This window comes from Protopterus annectens, chromosome 12.part0 (genome assembly GCF_019279795.1).
Source record: "Protopterus annectens isolate FY-2018-M chromosome 12.part0, PAN1.0, whole genome shotgun sequence".
NCBI lineage: Eukaryota > Metazoa > Chordata > Ceratodontiformes > Protopteridae > Protopterus > Protopterus annectens.
Window position 1 is genome coordinate 1111643739 of NC_056746.1, and position 15735 is coordinate 1111659473.

General features: G+C 42.6%; 1 protein-coding gene across 1 annotated transcript in view; it reads left to right on the forward strand.

Annotated features, from left to right (window-relative positions):
* The window catches only part of PIGT (phosphatidylinositol glycan anchor biosynthesis class T), a 573188-nt gene extending 569915 nt beyond the window's left edge, over positions 1–3273 (forward strand). The window contains exon 12 of the mRNA XM_044090119.1: positions 2813–3273. Coding sequence (XP_043946054.1) covers positions 2813–3065 — 253 coding nt within the window. The 3' untranslated portion in view covers positions 3066–3273. The remainder of the gene's footprint in view (positions 1–2812) is intronic.
* Positions 3274–15735: the final 12462 nt, after the last annotated feature.

Genomic DNA, 15735 nt, shown 5'->3' on the forward strand with positions numbered 1-15735 from the left:
AGCGTGTGTAAAAGGAAATTCTAGTTTTTAAACTCACATTTTCTAAAACAAATTTATGTTCCCAGTATGCCATAACGAGGTTTGCAAAACTACCTCCACATGGGGACCCCATAGCCACCCCAACTCTTTGCAAATATATATCATTATTAAATGCAAAAAAGTTGTACTCCAGAACAATTCCTAATAATTGTTCAATTAGTCTTTGTTCTGTATCATTTGCCCCTTTTGATCTAATAAATTCAATGACCCATCCCATGCCTGTGTCGTATGGAATTGATATATATAAATCAGACATCCACTGTCAGAAAATTATTGTCTGCTTTAAACTCAAGTGCATTAATTTGCTCTAAAAATGTCCACAAGTCTTTACATACTTGTTTTTCTTTGCTGACATATGTTTTCAGTATAGAATCTATAACTTTGGCACAGGGGTATGTAATGGATTGACGGGCATCTACAAGTGCACTCATGGGAGGGTCATTGATGTCCTTATGAATTTTTGGAACTCCGAACAAAGATGACTGTTTAGGTAGAGAGTTAGTTAGATAGTTGTTTGTATGTATGTCTGTTAGAGCATCAATGAACAGGTCATTTATAAACATTTTAATTCTATTATGAGCTATGTTTAACTCATTTAAACTCACTTTTTGATAGGCCTGTCCTTCGAGTAATTTCAACATCTTTTCGGTGTACTGTCTTGTACCCATTACTACTAACCCACCCCCTTTATCAGGTTTCATAATGCAAATTGGTAAGTTTTTAAACTGTGTTAGCATCATCCTATCTTCTGCAGATAAATTACTGCTGCTTGCAGAGTTGTTGTTATTGCTAAACAACATCCTAATTTCAAATTCGCACATGTAGTCAAATAAGTGAATAAGTGGGTGTGTAGGTGGGTTGTACATATTTGCTATCCTTAACTCTTGTCTGTTGCGTGTGGTGTTACCCAATAAAACAGTCAAGTTCAGTTTTCTAATGTAAAGTTTAAATTCTAACAATGTTTCTGCTATGTCACCTCTGTTCGAAGGGGCAAAAGTTCTTTGGCAAATAATTCAACCAGATTTTTGTCAATGTCAAAGTCTGTGTAATTGTAGATCTTGAAGTCAGCATTCAAATTTGTTACAATATTTTAGTTTGAGGGAATAAATGTATGCACCCGTTCACCTGTTATTAAATCATCTGTTATCTCATCCTGTTTCTGGCTGCACGTGTATTGTAAAATTTTGTTTGCTTCCCTCTGTAATTGTTCCGGTTCTTCCCCTTCCATCCCTGGTAGTTTTTTGACTGGTGGTGTGGCTCGTTTTGAAAATTACCTCTTTCAAGGTTATCGTTATTGCCCGTGTTAAAGTTCTCTATGGGCTCGTCATGGCTTGTCCCAGGTCTAGAAACCAACATATCTTCACTGTTGGGGTTGGAATTATTATTGTTTAGAAAGGTATGATTAAAATGACTTGTAGCATTCCGAACTTGAGAAGGGGGTGGTTTGGGGTAGGCCGTTCCCTCTTCATACTCCTTTAAATCCCTTCTAAGTTTTTTAAGTTTAGTTTCCTTACGTTTCTCTAACTGTTGTGAAATGCTTGAAAAAATACATTTATAATCATAATTATAACGGTCAAATACAATGTCATTTTTAATTTCTTTGTCTAATTCCATGGCTTCACCAGCCAAACTGTTAATGTGTAATTGGTAATGTTTACACATTATTTTTAAAAGTTCCAACCCTTGAGTGTTAAACAAACAAATCAGGTCTTTGTGGAAGTCAGACCCAGGTTCTAACCCTATAGGGTATTGCCAAGTACGCAGCCCCTTAGGGACGATGTTCTCTTTAATATATAATTCAAAGTACTGTAATTCTAGTTACAATTTTTTTTGTCTGTTTGTTTCAGTGATTTCTCTGGATTATAGCAGTCCGTTGCAATGTCGTGTTTCTTGTTATACATTTTAACATTAAATCTCGTTTGGGTTTACGTTGCTGTGGCTCCTGTGGCATCTTTTCGGATTTTTTATACAGATTAATAGGTGGTGTGGGAATGTAGTCATCTGCTGCGTGTAACATTCAAAACATGAAGACAGCCAGAGCTAGTTTGGTGATGTTGCCCCTGTATTTTATCTCCCATTTCATTCTCGGGGACTTGATGTTTGAAGTGGGGAGTAATACATAGGTTCCAGTGTGTATCTGTAGTGCAGTTGTGTGCTGCAGTGTTCCACAGTGCACATGCCACTTTCTCACTCTCCCAGCCATCACTAAGAGATATTGGGCATAGAGGAGACAACAGCCCACACCCCTTCTTCCGGAAAGAGAGTAATTTTTTCAGATTCTTGGTCTTATTTCCCAGACAGACCTTCTTATGAACATGACTTTGCTCCAGAACATTGAATCGCATGCATCACAGGTAGGGGCCTTTTTCTCATGTCTGAGGCAGGCTTAGTTTCTGTTATATACACTCAAAGCAATGTATATTTTTGTATGCTGGAACTATAAAAACAGAGAATACAGTGGGAATATGGGGATAGATGTAGCTCTTTGTTTACATTTGCATGAAACAGTGGTACTACCCCAAAATAATTTGAACTTAACACCATGTTTATGCATTTAGTACTTCAAGATATTTGGGAAGGATTCTGTATTCATAGCTGTAGTGTTCATGAAGGAAGTGTAGGAATTTAAATCTGTTTGTGGGATTCAAGTGTAGAGAAGTTTTGAACTGTAAATAATTTTTGGTTCTCTGTGTAATATGGATTCATTCCAAATTCTCTTTTGTGAAACGGCATGCATTGCTGATTACTGATGTGGATTTTCTTCCTTTTTTAGATTCCCCTTCTCTGATGACTCTTCCTATTTTGTACGTCTGTACACGGAGCCGTTACTCGTGAACCTTCCCACTCCAGACTTTAGCATGCCTTACAATGTCATCTGTTTGACCTGCACTGTGGTTGCAGTGGGCTATGGTTCCCTTTATAATCTCCTCACTCGGACTTTCCAGATTGATGAACAGAGTGGCAGCAGACTAACTGTACGGCTGGCAAACTTCATCCGCCGAATGCGAGGTGTACCTCCACTGTAAAGGCAGGCTGACAGGCCACAACATCTTGATTAGAAGCACAGCCTACATATTTTTATGTATAAAATGAGAGCTGGAATAATGAGAAAAAAGTATTAATTTGTAGCCTTGTAGCCTGTGTTGTCTGTTTCCCATTTACTGACTGAAGCAGTCATGAGTGATTCATTCCTCATTGTTTCAATGCAAGGATTAAAGTAATGAATTGTGTAAAGAAGGGCTATTTTGGAAGTGAATCTGGTACTGCACAAACTCAGGATAAATTTTGTTGCATTTAATTTAGCTTTTTAGGCCAGATTGTGTAGCGTTTCATCTGGGCCATTTAACAGTGGAGACTTTGGTAAGCTACTGCTTGTGCACAGTTCTTCTGAGGTTTATTTAGGACTGTGGATTTATTACCTAAGATGGTGATGGTGGGGAGGAGCTAATGGTATAGGAATCAATATTACTTTAGTGCGGCTGAACAGGAAACCACGCTGAAGTACCATGCAAGCAAGTCTGCACTGAAGTATTTTTAACTTTTTTGCAAACAACATTGCTGATTCTGTGATGTTCTTCATGTTTCACTGTTGCAGTCATTACGTTTGGGTTATCCTGCTGGCAGGTTGCCCTCAGTCAGCCTGAATTCCAAAGTCTTGGGTCCTGCATCAGTTGCTGTCACCCCTTCCCTGACGTCAGGTCGTCAGGGGTATAAAAGATGCAACCGACGCCATTTTCTTCAGTCAGTCTTGCCGTGCGGTGGCAGAAGCAGTTTGCAAGTGCCGGTCGGCCGACTCCTGAGAGTTTTGTGTTCGAATTTCAGATCCAAAGTCTTCATTAAAAGCTAAGTACCCCGTTGGGGAAACTTTTTTCTTGCTCCAGTCCGATGTCAGAAAAAGTTAATAACTGTACTTCTTGTGGGAAGCAAATACCTCATAAGGACTTTAATTCTTACTGTATTCCTTGCCTAGGCCCTAACCTCGACGTAGCTAGTTGTCGGTTTTGTGCTAGATTTAACCAACGCACTATTAAGCGTCGGTACGGTTTTGCATTAAGCTATTTTGGCCAAAGATTAATTATACAATGTCGTCGGATAGCCATCTGACAACCGGAGTTCACAAAAAACGCAAAGAAAAAGACAGGCTACCGAGGTCCAAAACCGACGAAGAGGCTTCACCTAAGCCAGTCACCGGTTCTCAGTGAGGCGCTTTCGCAGCCCCTGGCGCCTGCTACTTTAGAGTCGCAGGCCGCTACCAACACCCACGTGGAGTCGGCAAGGCCGCTAGAAGCTCAAAGTATTGGCGCCTCAGAGACTATTCCCTCAGATGGGTCTGGAGCCACTGAGCAGGCATTGGCTTCTGAGGGTGTATTCAGACCTAAACAATTCTACATTAAAACGACTATAGCTTCAAAGGCAAAGACTAAAGCACCTTTAAAGGCAAAGACTAAAGTACCTTTAAAGACAAAGAAACAAGTTCAACAGCCTCATGGACAGGCCTCCATGCCCAAAAAAACAGATGCTCAAAATGGCCGAAGACTTAATTAGCTTGATCAGGGGGTCCAATTCCCCTCCTGTTAAGAGGCCTAGGCAAGAGACAGACTATGAATCTTCAGATCAGGTTTCCATTTCATCTGATTCCTCTTCTGATCAGGAATATTCTCTACCTTCCTATGAGGATTCTGATGCTGAAGAATCTATTCCTTCAGCTTCTCCTCCTGATGACTACTCTTTTGGGGAAACCTTGCATACCATGAGGGAGCATTTCCACTGGGAGAGCCAAGATTTTTCAGAATCTAAGAAAAGGCTCGGGGACTTCCTTTTACTACCTCAACACAGGCCTCTAGCTATTCCACCTGTGTTAGACATTGTAGATTGTGTTTTCAGAGTCTAGTCTGACCCCTGACTCCTTACCTCCAGCTCCTGTTAAGCCGGACAGATACTACAGGGTTCCTGACTCTCACAAATTCCTTTTCAAAAACCCTGCTGTAGACCCAGAAACTATTTCTCAGGGTCCCAAGGGGGGTCAAGGCTTCCACTGCAAAAAACCCTACCCCCTCTGACAGAGATTCTAGGGCACTAGACAGATGGGGGAAAAAAGGTTTGCACATCTGCTATCTTGGCTATAAGGATCTTAAATTGCCAGTTTCATATGCTCATATATCAGCAATATATCATGACACTGCTTAAACAGAAAATGTTGATAAATTCTGAATGTACAGAAAACAAAGAAATGCAGGATTTATTGCATGCAGCTGAACAAGTTGGAAAGCATACTTTGCAATGTGGTTTTGATTCTCTAGAGGCCTCCTGCAGGGCCGCCGTTACGGGTTCTGTCATTAGGCATGCTTGGTTAAAGGAACAAAATCTGCCTGATCATGTCAAAGCAAAATTATTAGATGCTCCATTACAGCATGATACCCTGTTTGGTGTTAAGGCAGAAGAGGTGTTAAAGAAAATGGATGACAAAGCTAAATCTATGCAAACAGTCAAGGAATTCTTACAGGTACAGCCTCCTAGGTTTAGCAGACACTGGCCTACAAAGAATTGGTCCTTTCCAGTGTCAGACATACCTCAAAGGGGCAGATCCAGATGCCCTAGAGACAGATCCCAGCCACAAGGTTCATACAGGTCTAAGCGGAGAGGACAAATCACAACCATACAGGAAAAGTCCCAATGACTTCCCCCTGCCTGTGCCAAGCACTTATCTTCTGACAGCACCCTTAGGGGGAAAACTAGCACTTTTTTCTCGAAATTGGCACATTATTACCCAGGACAAATGGGTTCTAGATATAGTGTCACAAGGCTACAAGTTGCACTTCCATACCCTGACAAGGACAAACAGTTGGCCAGACCTGCCAAAAAATCAATGGGCAGAGGCTCAAAAACAAGTTGCATCTCTCATGCACATGGGGGCTATTCAACAAGTGCCACAGCAAGAGCAGAGACAAGGATTTTACTCAAGACTGTTCTTGGTACCCAGAAAGGACAAAGCATGGAGACCAATTCTGGACCTATCTATTCTGAACACTTACCTGGATATACCCAAATTCAAGATGTTGACCTTGCAGCAGCTTCTGCCTATGCTGGGCAGCAAGGCTTGGCTCTTGACTTTAGACCTAAAAGAGGCATACCTGCATGTCCCAATCAGACAATCATGCAGAAGATACCTCAGATTCAAGGTTGGCTCAAAGCATTACCAATTCTCTGCACTGCCCTTTGGCTTATCTACTGTGCCCAGGGTCTTCACAAAGTGCCTGGCACTAGTAATTGCTTACTGCAGACAAAGAGGAATACAAATATATCCTTACTTGGCTGACTGCCTCATTCAAGCAGAGAACAAGAACATTTTACTACAGCATCTAGCATTTGTGAAGAAACTTTTAACATGCCTAGGGTGCACAGTCAATGAAAAGAAATCAAAACTAGTACCCTCACAAGAGATAGTATTCCTGGGTGCAAGCTTAAATACAACTGCCCAGATGGCTTATCTCAAGCCAGACAAACAAAGGCAACTGACTACCTACTTCAAGGAAATGGCAACAAAGGCCCAGTTATCTGCAAGAAAAATTCTGCAGGCTTTGGGCTTCATGGCATCCTGTATCCTACTAATTCCATATGCAAGACTGTATATGAGGAAACTTCAGTGGTACCTAAAAAGTGTCTGGACACAACATTGCCACAGCCTGGAAACAATGATTTCTCTCATTCCCTGCCTGCAACAGGAGTTATGATGGTGGGGAAAGGCTTGTCACCAAAACAAGGGACAGCCATTCTCAATACCCCCAGCCAGGCAGAACATTACAACGGATACATCAGATTATGCCTGGGGGGGCCCACATGGCAGGAAGAGGTATTCAGGGCATCTGGTCCTCAAACCAAATGCATCTACATATCAATCAAAAGGAGATGCTAGCTGTTCAAAATGCCCTGATAGCCTTCAAGGACCTAATTCATCCGGGACAACTTCTGATAAAGACAGACAACACCACAGTCATGGGGTACATAAACAAGCAGGGGGACACTCACTCTTACCCCCTTTGCAGACTAGCCATGGCTTTATGGGACACAGCATTGACTTACCAAGTTCATCTGCAGGCACAGTTCCTGCCAGGAAAGGAAAATACTCTGACAGACGAACTAAGCAGAAACCTCATGGATCCCCACGAGTGGCACCTGGATCCACAAGTCTTCAGCATGATAACAAAGAAATGGGGACGCCCGGACATAGATCTTTTTGCCTCCCCTCACAACAATCAACTAAAAAGATTCTGCACAAGGACTTATCACAGACAAGCATGGAAAGTGAATGCCTTATCTTTCAGCTGGACAAACCTATCAGTATATGCCTTTCCTCCACTGCCTCTCCTCCGCAAAGTACTCGTAAAGGTCAGACAGGAGAAACCAAAAATGATTCTGATTGCCCCAGACTGGCCACGCCAGTACTGGTATCCAATCTTAAGGAACTTGTCTCAATGCCCAGTCTGGACCTTACCTCAAATACCTCATCTACTGTCCCAATAAAACAATCAGATTCTGCACAGCCAACTCAGGACCCTAAACCTGGCAGCATGGCAGATAATGTAGCCATACAAAGCACACCTCTCAGTAAAGCTGTGATGGATGTCATTTTAGAAGCCAGAAGGCCTAGTGCTGGAAAATGGAAGAGGTTTTGTGCTTGGAACCAAGCTCAAGGAACTGATACAGCTGTCCCAAATATTCCTTAGATTTTGCAATACTTAACTGAGATGCTGGACAAAGGCCTATCTTTCTCATCAATTAAAATTCATGCCTCTGCCATTTCGGCTCATTACAATACAGAGCCACCACTCTTTCCTCATCCTTTATTAAGGCAGTACCTCAGAGGAGCCAAAAATGTAAGGCCTCCAAGGAGAACACCAACACCTGCATGGGACCTAATTATGCTTTGGAAAAACTCATCTTACCTCCTTTTGAGCCAGCTGTTACTGCAGATATAAAGTTTTTAACTTGGAAAACAGCTCTGCACCTAGCAATAACTTTTGCAAGACGAGTGTCAGAGCTACAGGCTCTCATGGCTGTGGAACCCTTTATCATTTTTTATCTGGACAGAGTCTCTCTGAGGACAAACCCTACATTTATGCCTAAGGTAGTATCCAGTGTAGCCCTTAACCAGACTATTAATTTGCCAACTTTTTATCCAAATCCACAGAACAAGGGGGAGAAAATTCTGCATTCTTTGGACGTACACAGACAACTTAGATTCTACTTGGATAAAACTAAAGTTTTCAGAAAGACAGAACGATTACTAGTGGCATATGCTGCAGGATCACAAGGAAAGGCCATCTCCAAGCAGACTATTTCAAAGTGGATAGGTCACTGCATTCATTTCTGCTACTCTCAGCATGGCAAACCTGTGCCTAAGGACATTAGGCCACATTCAACCAGAGCTGCAGCCACTTCTGCAGCCTTTTTCAGGGGAGTACCAACCAATTTTAGAGGCTGCTACTTGGAGTTCAGTGCATACCTTTACAAAACATTACAATCTGCCACTTTACTCTAAATCCAGGGCAGGCTTTGCCACTGCAGTTCTGCAGGGCCTCATCGCCGCCCCTAATGCTATTTAGTTCCATCCTCCCATCCATAGCTTTGGGAATCTACCCAAATGTAATGACTGCAACAGTGAAACACGAAGAACATAGTACAGTTGTTTACACTTACCATAAATGTAGATGTTCGAGTGTATTCACTGTTGCAGTCCAGGTTACCCACCCACCACCCCCCTTATTTTTGCAGGAACTTATCTTTCCTTCTCTGATCTATACAACCTATGTGGTGTATTTGCTTATAGATGAAGGTAAAGTTTATTTTGATGCATGTATGCGTTACTTACATATATTTAGCATACCCTTTTGGGGACACCTGACATCTGGGGCAAGAAAAACTGAAGAAAATGGCGTCGGCTGCATCTTATACCCTGACGACCTGACGTCAGGGAAGGGGCGACAGCAGCCGCCGCAGGACCCAAGACTTTGGAATTCAGGCCGACTGAGGGCAACCTGCCAGCAGGATAACCCAAATGTAATGACTGCAACAGTGAATACACTCGAACATCTGCGTTTATGGTAAGTGTACACAACTGTACTTTTTACAGTTTACTTGGTGTCTGAGGCAATGAGTTGTGTGACTCAATATTTTTGGCAGAACTACCACAAAATGGATGTGCAAAAATAGAAACCACGGCCAGAGTTTCATATGAAATGCAGCAACTATGACTACTGTAACTTATTTGTTAATAACTGTTTTTACAGATTTAACTGCAGATATTATGTCTTTCATAATTCAAGAGAGAATAAGGCAACATTGAAAGACATGAAAGTGACCAGGGCAGGCAGCATCTTGGTGAACACTGTAGGGTTGCAACGTTTTACTTGCATTATGCTCCATTCAGCGTCATGTACCCTCTTGTTTTAAATGTTAAGAGTGGAGAAATCTCTGTTTAAGTGAACAAATTGCATGAAGGATAGTGATTCATCCGTGTAACTCCAGAATGTAATTGAAGGGTGACACCATAACTATATTTATATGAGAAAAGGGGTGTTGTAAATGTTCTCTTTAATGGTAAAGGACTGTGGAAAAATGGCATGTTAACTTTATTTTTATGTTTACGTACAGCTCAGTAACATAATCCTGTAAAAGCCATATTTTGACTTGCTAGTAGAATATTAAGTACTGCTGTGTTTGTTGTGAAAAAAAATCAGCATTTTGCAGGGATTTATCTTTAAGACTTAGCTGGGCATGTTTCTCTGTGTATCTGATTTTATTATGTGGGGATGCCATTACAGCATCACGTTATTTTTTGGGATGGGAATATGCTGAAGATTGAGTTTGTATTGATAGAAAACTGTTGCTTTCCATTTCTGTCATATTCGTACTACAATCTTGTTATAATATATGGACAGTTTTTCCACCTGCAACATTTTTCAAAAAAAATATGCAAATGGTCACTAGTCTTATATTATAGCATATGGTAAGCTAGTACCACAGTGCTTAAACTGTGATACTGTGGCATCCCTAATGCTTATATGCAAGCTAAAAATTTTTATTTTATTTTTGTATAAAAGATTTATTGTAATGATATTGATTCACTAGTTGAAACTTAATTTTATTTATTTGTGAGCCAGCTCTCTAGTGCACAGGGTGTAGCTTTGACTACGGTCATGGCAGCCTGACTTCGATTAGCAAGCTCAGTCAGTGAAGGAGCCAACTGGAGGAAGGTGATGGATGTGAATGTCTGACATCTTCTCTTAGATTGTGCTGGGAAGAGATACAGAAGCAGTTTGCCCTGATGCATGACTGACATCTAGTGGAAACTAGATGATATTGCAGACAACAGATGGACCACGAATGGGCACTCTGTCCTGCCATGCATTATGTAGGGTTACCCCCTGTCCCACTTTGGGAGGGACAAGTCCCTCTTTGGACAGTTGTGTCCTGCGAAAAAATTGTAAAAATGTGAAATGTCCTGAGTTTTTAGGGCAAAATTATTTGCTATATTTTATGTAATAGTTGCATAAAACAGTTATTCTATATCTGAAATACCTAAAAGTTATAAGAAACACAATAAGCAAGTAAAATGCTACAATAATAAGCTTTTATTTAGGCAAAAAAGTGAAGTTCTGTCCTTTGTATTGGCCGTGGGTATGTTTTGGCCTGCAAAATCTGACGTTTGTACCAAAAATGTCCCACTTTGGGCATTTGAAAAGGTGGCAACCCTAGCATTATGTAACCATGGATGTTCATCATGTTACACTGCTGCAGTCATCACACTTGGGTTATCCTGCCGTCAGGCGGTCCCGCAGTCGGCCCGAGTTCCAAAGTCTTGGTCCGGCGTCGGTTGCTGTCGCTTCTTCCCTGACATCAGTGCGGCAGGGGTATATAAGAGGCATGCAACGCCATTTTCTTCAGTCTTTCTTGCCGCGCGGTGCCCAAAGCAGAAGCAGTTCGCAAGTGCCGGTCGGCCGACTCCTGAGATTTTCAAATCGAATTTCAGACCGAAGTCTTCAATAAAGCTAAGTACCCCATTGGGGAACCTTTTTCTTGCCTCAGTCCGATGTCAGAAAAAGTTAACAATTGCATTTCTTGTTTGAAGCAAATACCTCATAAGGACTTTCATTCTTATTGTATTCCTTGCCTAGGCCCAGACCACAACGTCACAGGTTGTTGGTTTTGTGCTAGATTTAATAAACGAAGTATCAAACGTCGGTTTGATTTCGCCCAACATTACTTTGGTAGGAAATTTAATTATACCATGCCGTCAGAGCAACCGATGACCGGCATGCATAAAAAACCGCAAGGATAAGGACAGGCAGCCTAGAACCAAACCAGACTCCGAGGCCTCTGCTGGGCCTGTCGCTGGTTCTCCGGTTTTCAGTGAGGCGCCTACGCAGCCCCTGACGACCGCTGATTTAGAACCATAGACTGCTTCTGATTCACAAGGAGAGAGTACTAGGCCGCCACAGCCTTCTTCTTTAGGCCCTTCCGACTTCAGAGCAGAAGGAGATTCCAGTACAGTTGACACGCCTTCGGTTGCAGAAGGTGTCTTACCGACTACACTCACCATTAAATCTTATGCTAAGCTAAAAACTCCATTAAAACCTAAAAAGACTGTACATCAGTCTCCAGTACAAGGCCCCATGCCTAAGAAACAGATGCTTAAGATGGCTGAAGATTTAATTACCCTAATCAGGGGTTCCCATCCCCCTCCTGATAAAAGGCCAAAACAAGAGGAGGATTATGCTTCCTCTGATCAGGTTTCAGTTTCCTCAGATTCTTCTGAGGAACAGGAATACTCCTTTCCCCCTTATGAAGATTCTGATGCTGAAGAATCTATTCCCTCAGCATCTCCTCCAGAAGACTACTCCTTTGGGGAAACTTTACATACCATGAGGGAACATTTCTACTGGGAAGGCCAGAATTACTCTGATTCTAAGAAAAGGATCCGAGAGTTCCTTTTACTACCCCAGCACAGACCACTTGCTATTCCCCCCGTGTTAGACATTGTGGATGATGTTTACTTAGAATCTAGCCTTAACCCAGACTCTCTACCTCCTGCTCTAGCCTTAACCCAGACTCTCTACCTCCTGCTCCAGCCAAACTAGACAGGTACTACCGAGTCCCTGACTCACACAAATTCCTATATAAAAGCCCTGTTGCTGACCCAGAAACAATTTCCCAGGGTCCCGAAGGGGTTAAGGCCTCTATTGCTAAGAATCCTGTACCCTCTGAAAGGGATTCCAGAGCACTAAGACAGATGGGGAAAGAAGGTATACATCTCAGCTACTCTAGCTATGAGAGCCTTAAATTGCCAGTTTCACATGCTGAAATATCAGCAATTCCTAATGTCCCAATTAAAACAAAAAATGAGAACACATTCAGAGCAGCCTGATTTCAAGGAAATGCAAGACCTGTTACATTCAGCTGAACAGGTGGGCAAACATACTTTACAATGTGGTTTTGATTCACTGGAAGCTTCCTGTAGAGCAGCAGTGACTGGGTCTGTTATACGTCGACATGCTTGGTTAAAAGAACAAACCCTGCCCGATCATGTTAAAGCAAAGTTATTGGATGCACCTTTACAGCAGGATGTTTTATTTGGTGTAAAAACAGAGGAGGTTTTAAAGAAAATGGAGGATAAGGCAAAATCTATGCAAACAGTCAAGGATTTTTTACAGGTTCAACCCCCTCGTTTCAGCAGAAATTGGCCAACAAAAAACTGGTCCTGTCCAGCATCTGACAGACCACAGAGGGGCAAATACAGACGCCCAAGGTGCAGAGGTCAGTCACAAGGCCCTTACAAACCACGCCAATGGGGTGCCGCTACCCAGAAAGGAGGAGAAGACAGGCCCCAAGCTAACAGATGACAAACACAATGACGTAACCCTCAGACTGCCAAACAAATCTCTCTTGGCAGCTCCCTTGGGAGGAAAATTAGCACTTTTTGCAGACAACTGGCACATCATCACAAAAGACAAATGGGTCCTAAACGTTGTTTCACAAGGATACAGATTCCACTTTCACACCTTGCCAAGGATAAGAGGAATGCCAAACCTGCCACCAAATCAATGGGCAGAGGCACAAAAACAAATTACAGCTCTCATGGACATGAGAGCCATTCAACAGGTACCTACACAGGAGCAAGGACAAGGATTTTACTCAAGATTCTTTCTAGTCCCCAGAAAGGACAAAGCCTGGAGACCCATCCTGGGCCTTTCAATTCTAAACACCTACCTTCTAGTACCCAAATTCAAGATGCTAACACTGCAGCAGCTTCTTCCCGTGCTGGGCAAGAAGGCTTGGCTAGTAACGGTGGCTCTCAAGGAGGCATACCTGCATGTCCCTATCAGACAAAATTGCAGAAGATACCTCCATTTCATTGCAGGTTTAACTCATTATCAGTTCTCTGCACTGCCCTTTGGCTTATCTACTGCGCCCAGGGTCTTCACAAAATGCCTGGCACCAGTAATTGCATACTGCAGACAAAGAGGAATTCAAATATACCCATACCTGGACGACTGCCTTATTCAAGCAGAAAGCAAGGATATTCTTTTAAAGCATCTGTCGTTTGTCAAACACCTTTTAAGTTGCCTAGAGTACACAGTAAACGAAAAGAAATCAAAACTAGTACCCTCACAGAACATAACATTCCTGGGTGCCAGCTTGAATGCAATGGCCCAGATGGCTTATCTCACGCCAGACAAGCAACAACAGCTGACTCCATACTTCAAAATGATGGCAACAAAGACCCAACTCCCTGCAAGAAAAATTCTGCAGGCCTTGGGATTCATGGCATCTTGCATACTCCTAATACCATTTGCAAAACTGCATATGAGAAAATTACAGTGGTACCTGAAGAGCGTATGGACACAACACAGCCACAGCTTGGAAACAATGATACCACTCATTCCCTGCCTTCACCAGGAGTTTCTGTGGTAGGCACAGGCATGTCACCTCAACAAGGGTCAGCCTTTTACCTTGCCCATGGCCAGGCAAACTATAACAACAGATGAATCGGATTATGCCTGGGGAGCACACATGGCAGGACAGTGCATTCAGGGCAAATGGGATACAGATCAAAGGCATCTGCATATCATTCAAAAAGAAATGCTAGCTGTACAGAATGCCCTAACAGCTTTCAAGGACCTCTTACATCAAGAACAACTCCTAATAAAGGCGAACAATACTACAGTAATGTGGTACATCAACAAGCAAGGGGGCACACACTCCTACCCCCCATGCAGGCAAGCAATGACCTTGTGGAACACAGCACTGACTTACCAAGTTCAACTACAAGCACAATTCCTGCCAGGAAAGAAAAACACATTGGCAGACGACCTAAGCAGAAACATCATGGATCCCCACGAGTGGAAACTGGATCCACAAGTATTTGCAATGATAACTCAAAAATGGGGGCCAGACATAGATCTGTTTGCCAACCCCCAAAACTACCAACTTCGGAAATTTTGCACAAGGACATTCCACCCACTAGCTTGGAAAGTGGACGCCCTCTCATTCAGTTGGAAAACATTAACAGTGTATGCCTTTCCTCCACTGCCACTTCTAGCAAAGGTGCTGCTGAAAGTCAGATTAGTGAGACCACACATGATACTCATTGCTCTAGACTGGCCACGCCAGCACTGGTACCCAATACTAAGGAACATGGCCCACCATGGATTTTACCCCAAATTCCTCACCTGCTTACTCAGCAAAACAATCAGATTCTACACAGCCAGCTCAAGACTTTAAATCTAGCTGCATGGCAAATTATCTAAACAACCAGACAACACCTCTACCTAAAGCTGTTATGGATGTCATTCTGGAGGCCAGGAGGCCCAGCACCAGGAAAGCCTATTCAGACAAATGGAAAAGATTTTGTGCCTGGAACCAGTCTAAAGGCCAAAATCCACTTGCTCCAAACATTCCTCAGATTCTACAATATTTAACTGAAAATGTTGCACAAAGGACTTTCTTTTTCATGTATTAAGATCCATGCCTCAGCAATTTCAGCTCACTGCAACACGGATCCACCTTTATTTTCACACCCACTCCTAAGACAGTATCTCAGAGGGGCTAAGAATATAAGACCATCCAGGAGAGCACCAACACCAACTTGGGACCTCAACTTTGTTCTGGAAAAACTTGCACTGCCACCCCTTGAACCAGCTATTTCAGCTGACTTAAAGTTTCTGTCATGGAAAACTGCCCTGCTACTAGCAATAACTTGAGCTACAGGCCCTAATGGCAGTGGAGCCTTTCCTCATTTTTCATCAAGACAGAGTCGCTCTACGGACTAACCCTTCCTTTATGCCAAAGGTGGTTTCCAGTGTGGCCCTAAACCAAACCATTAATTTACCCACCTTTTTCCCAAACCCCCAGAACAAAGGAGAAAGACTCCTGCACTCTTTGGACATTCACAGGCAATTACGTTACTACTTGGATAAAACTAAGGCTTTCAGAAAATCTGACCAGCTCTTTGTATCTTATGCTGCAGGATCACAAGGAAAAGCTATCTCAAAACAGACCATTTCAAAATGGATAGGACATTACATACGTTTCTGTTACACACATCATGGGAAAACAGTACCTGCTAGCATTAGGTCCCACTCCACCAGGGCTACAGCAACATCTACAGCCTTTCTCAGGGGGGGTACCAATCAAGGA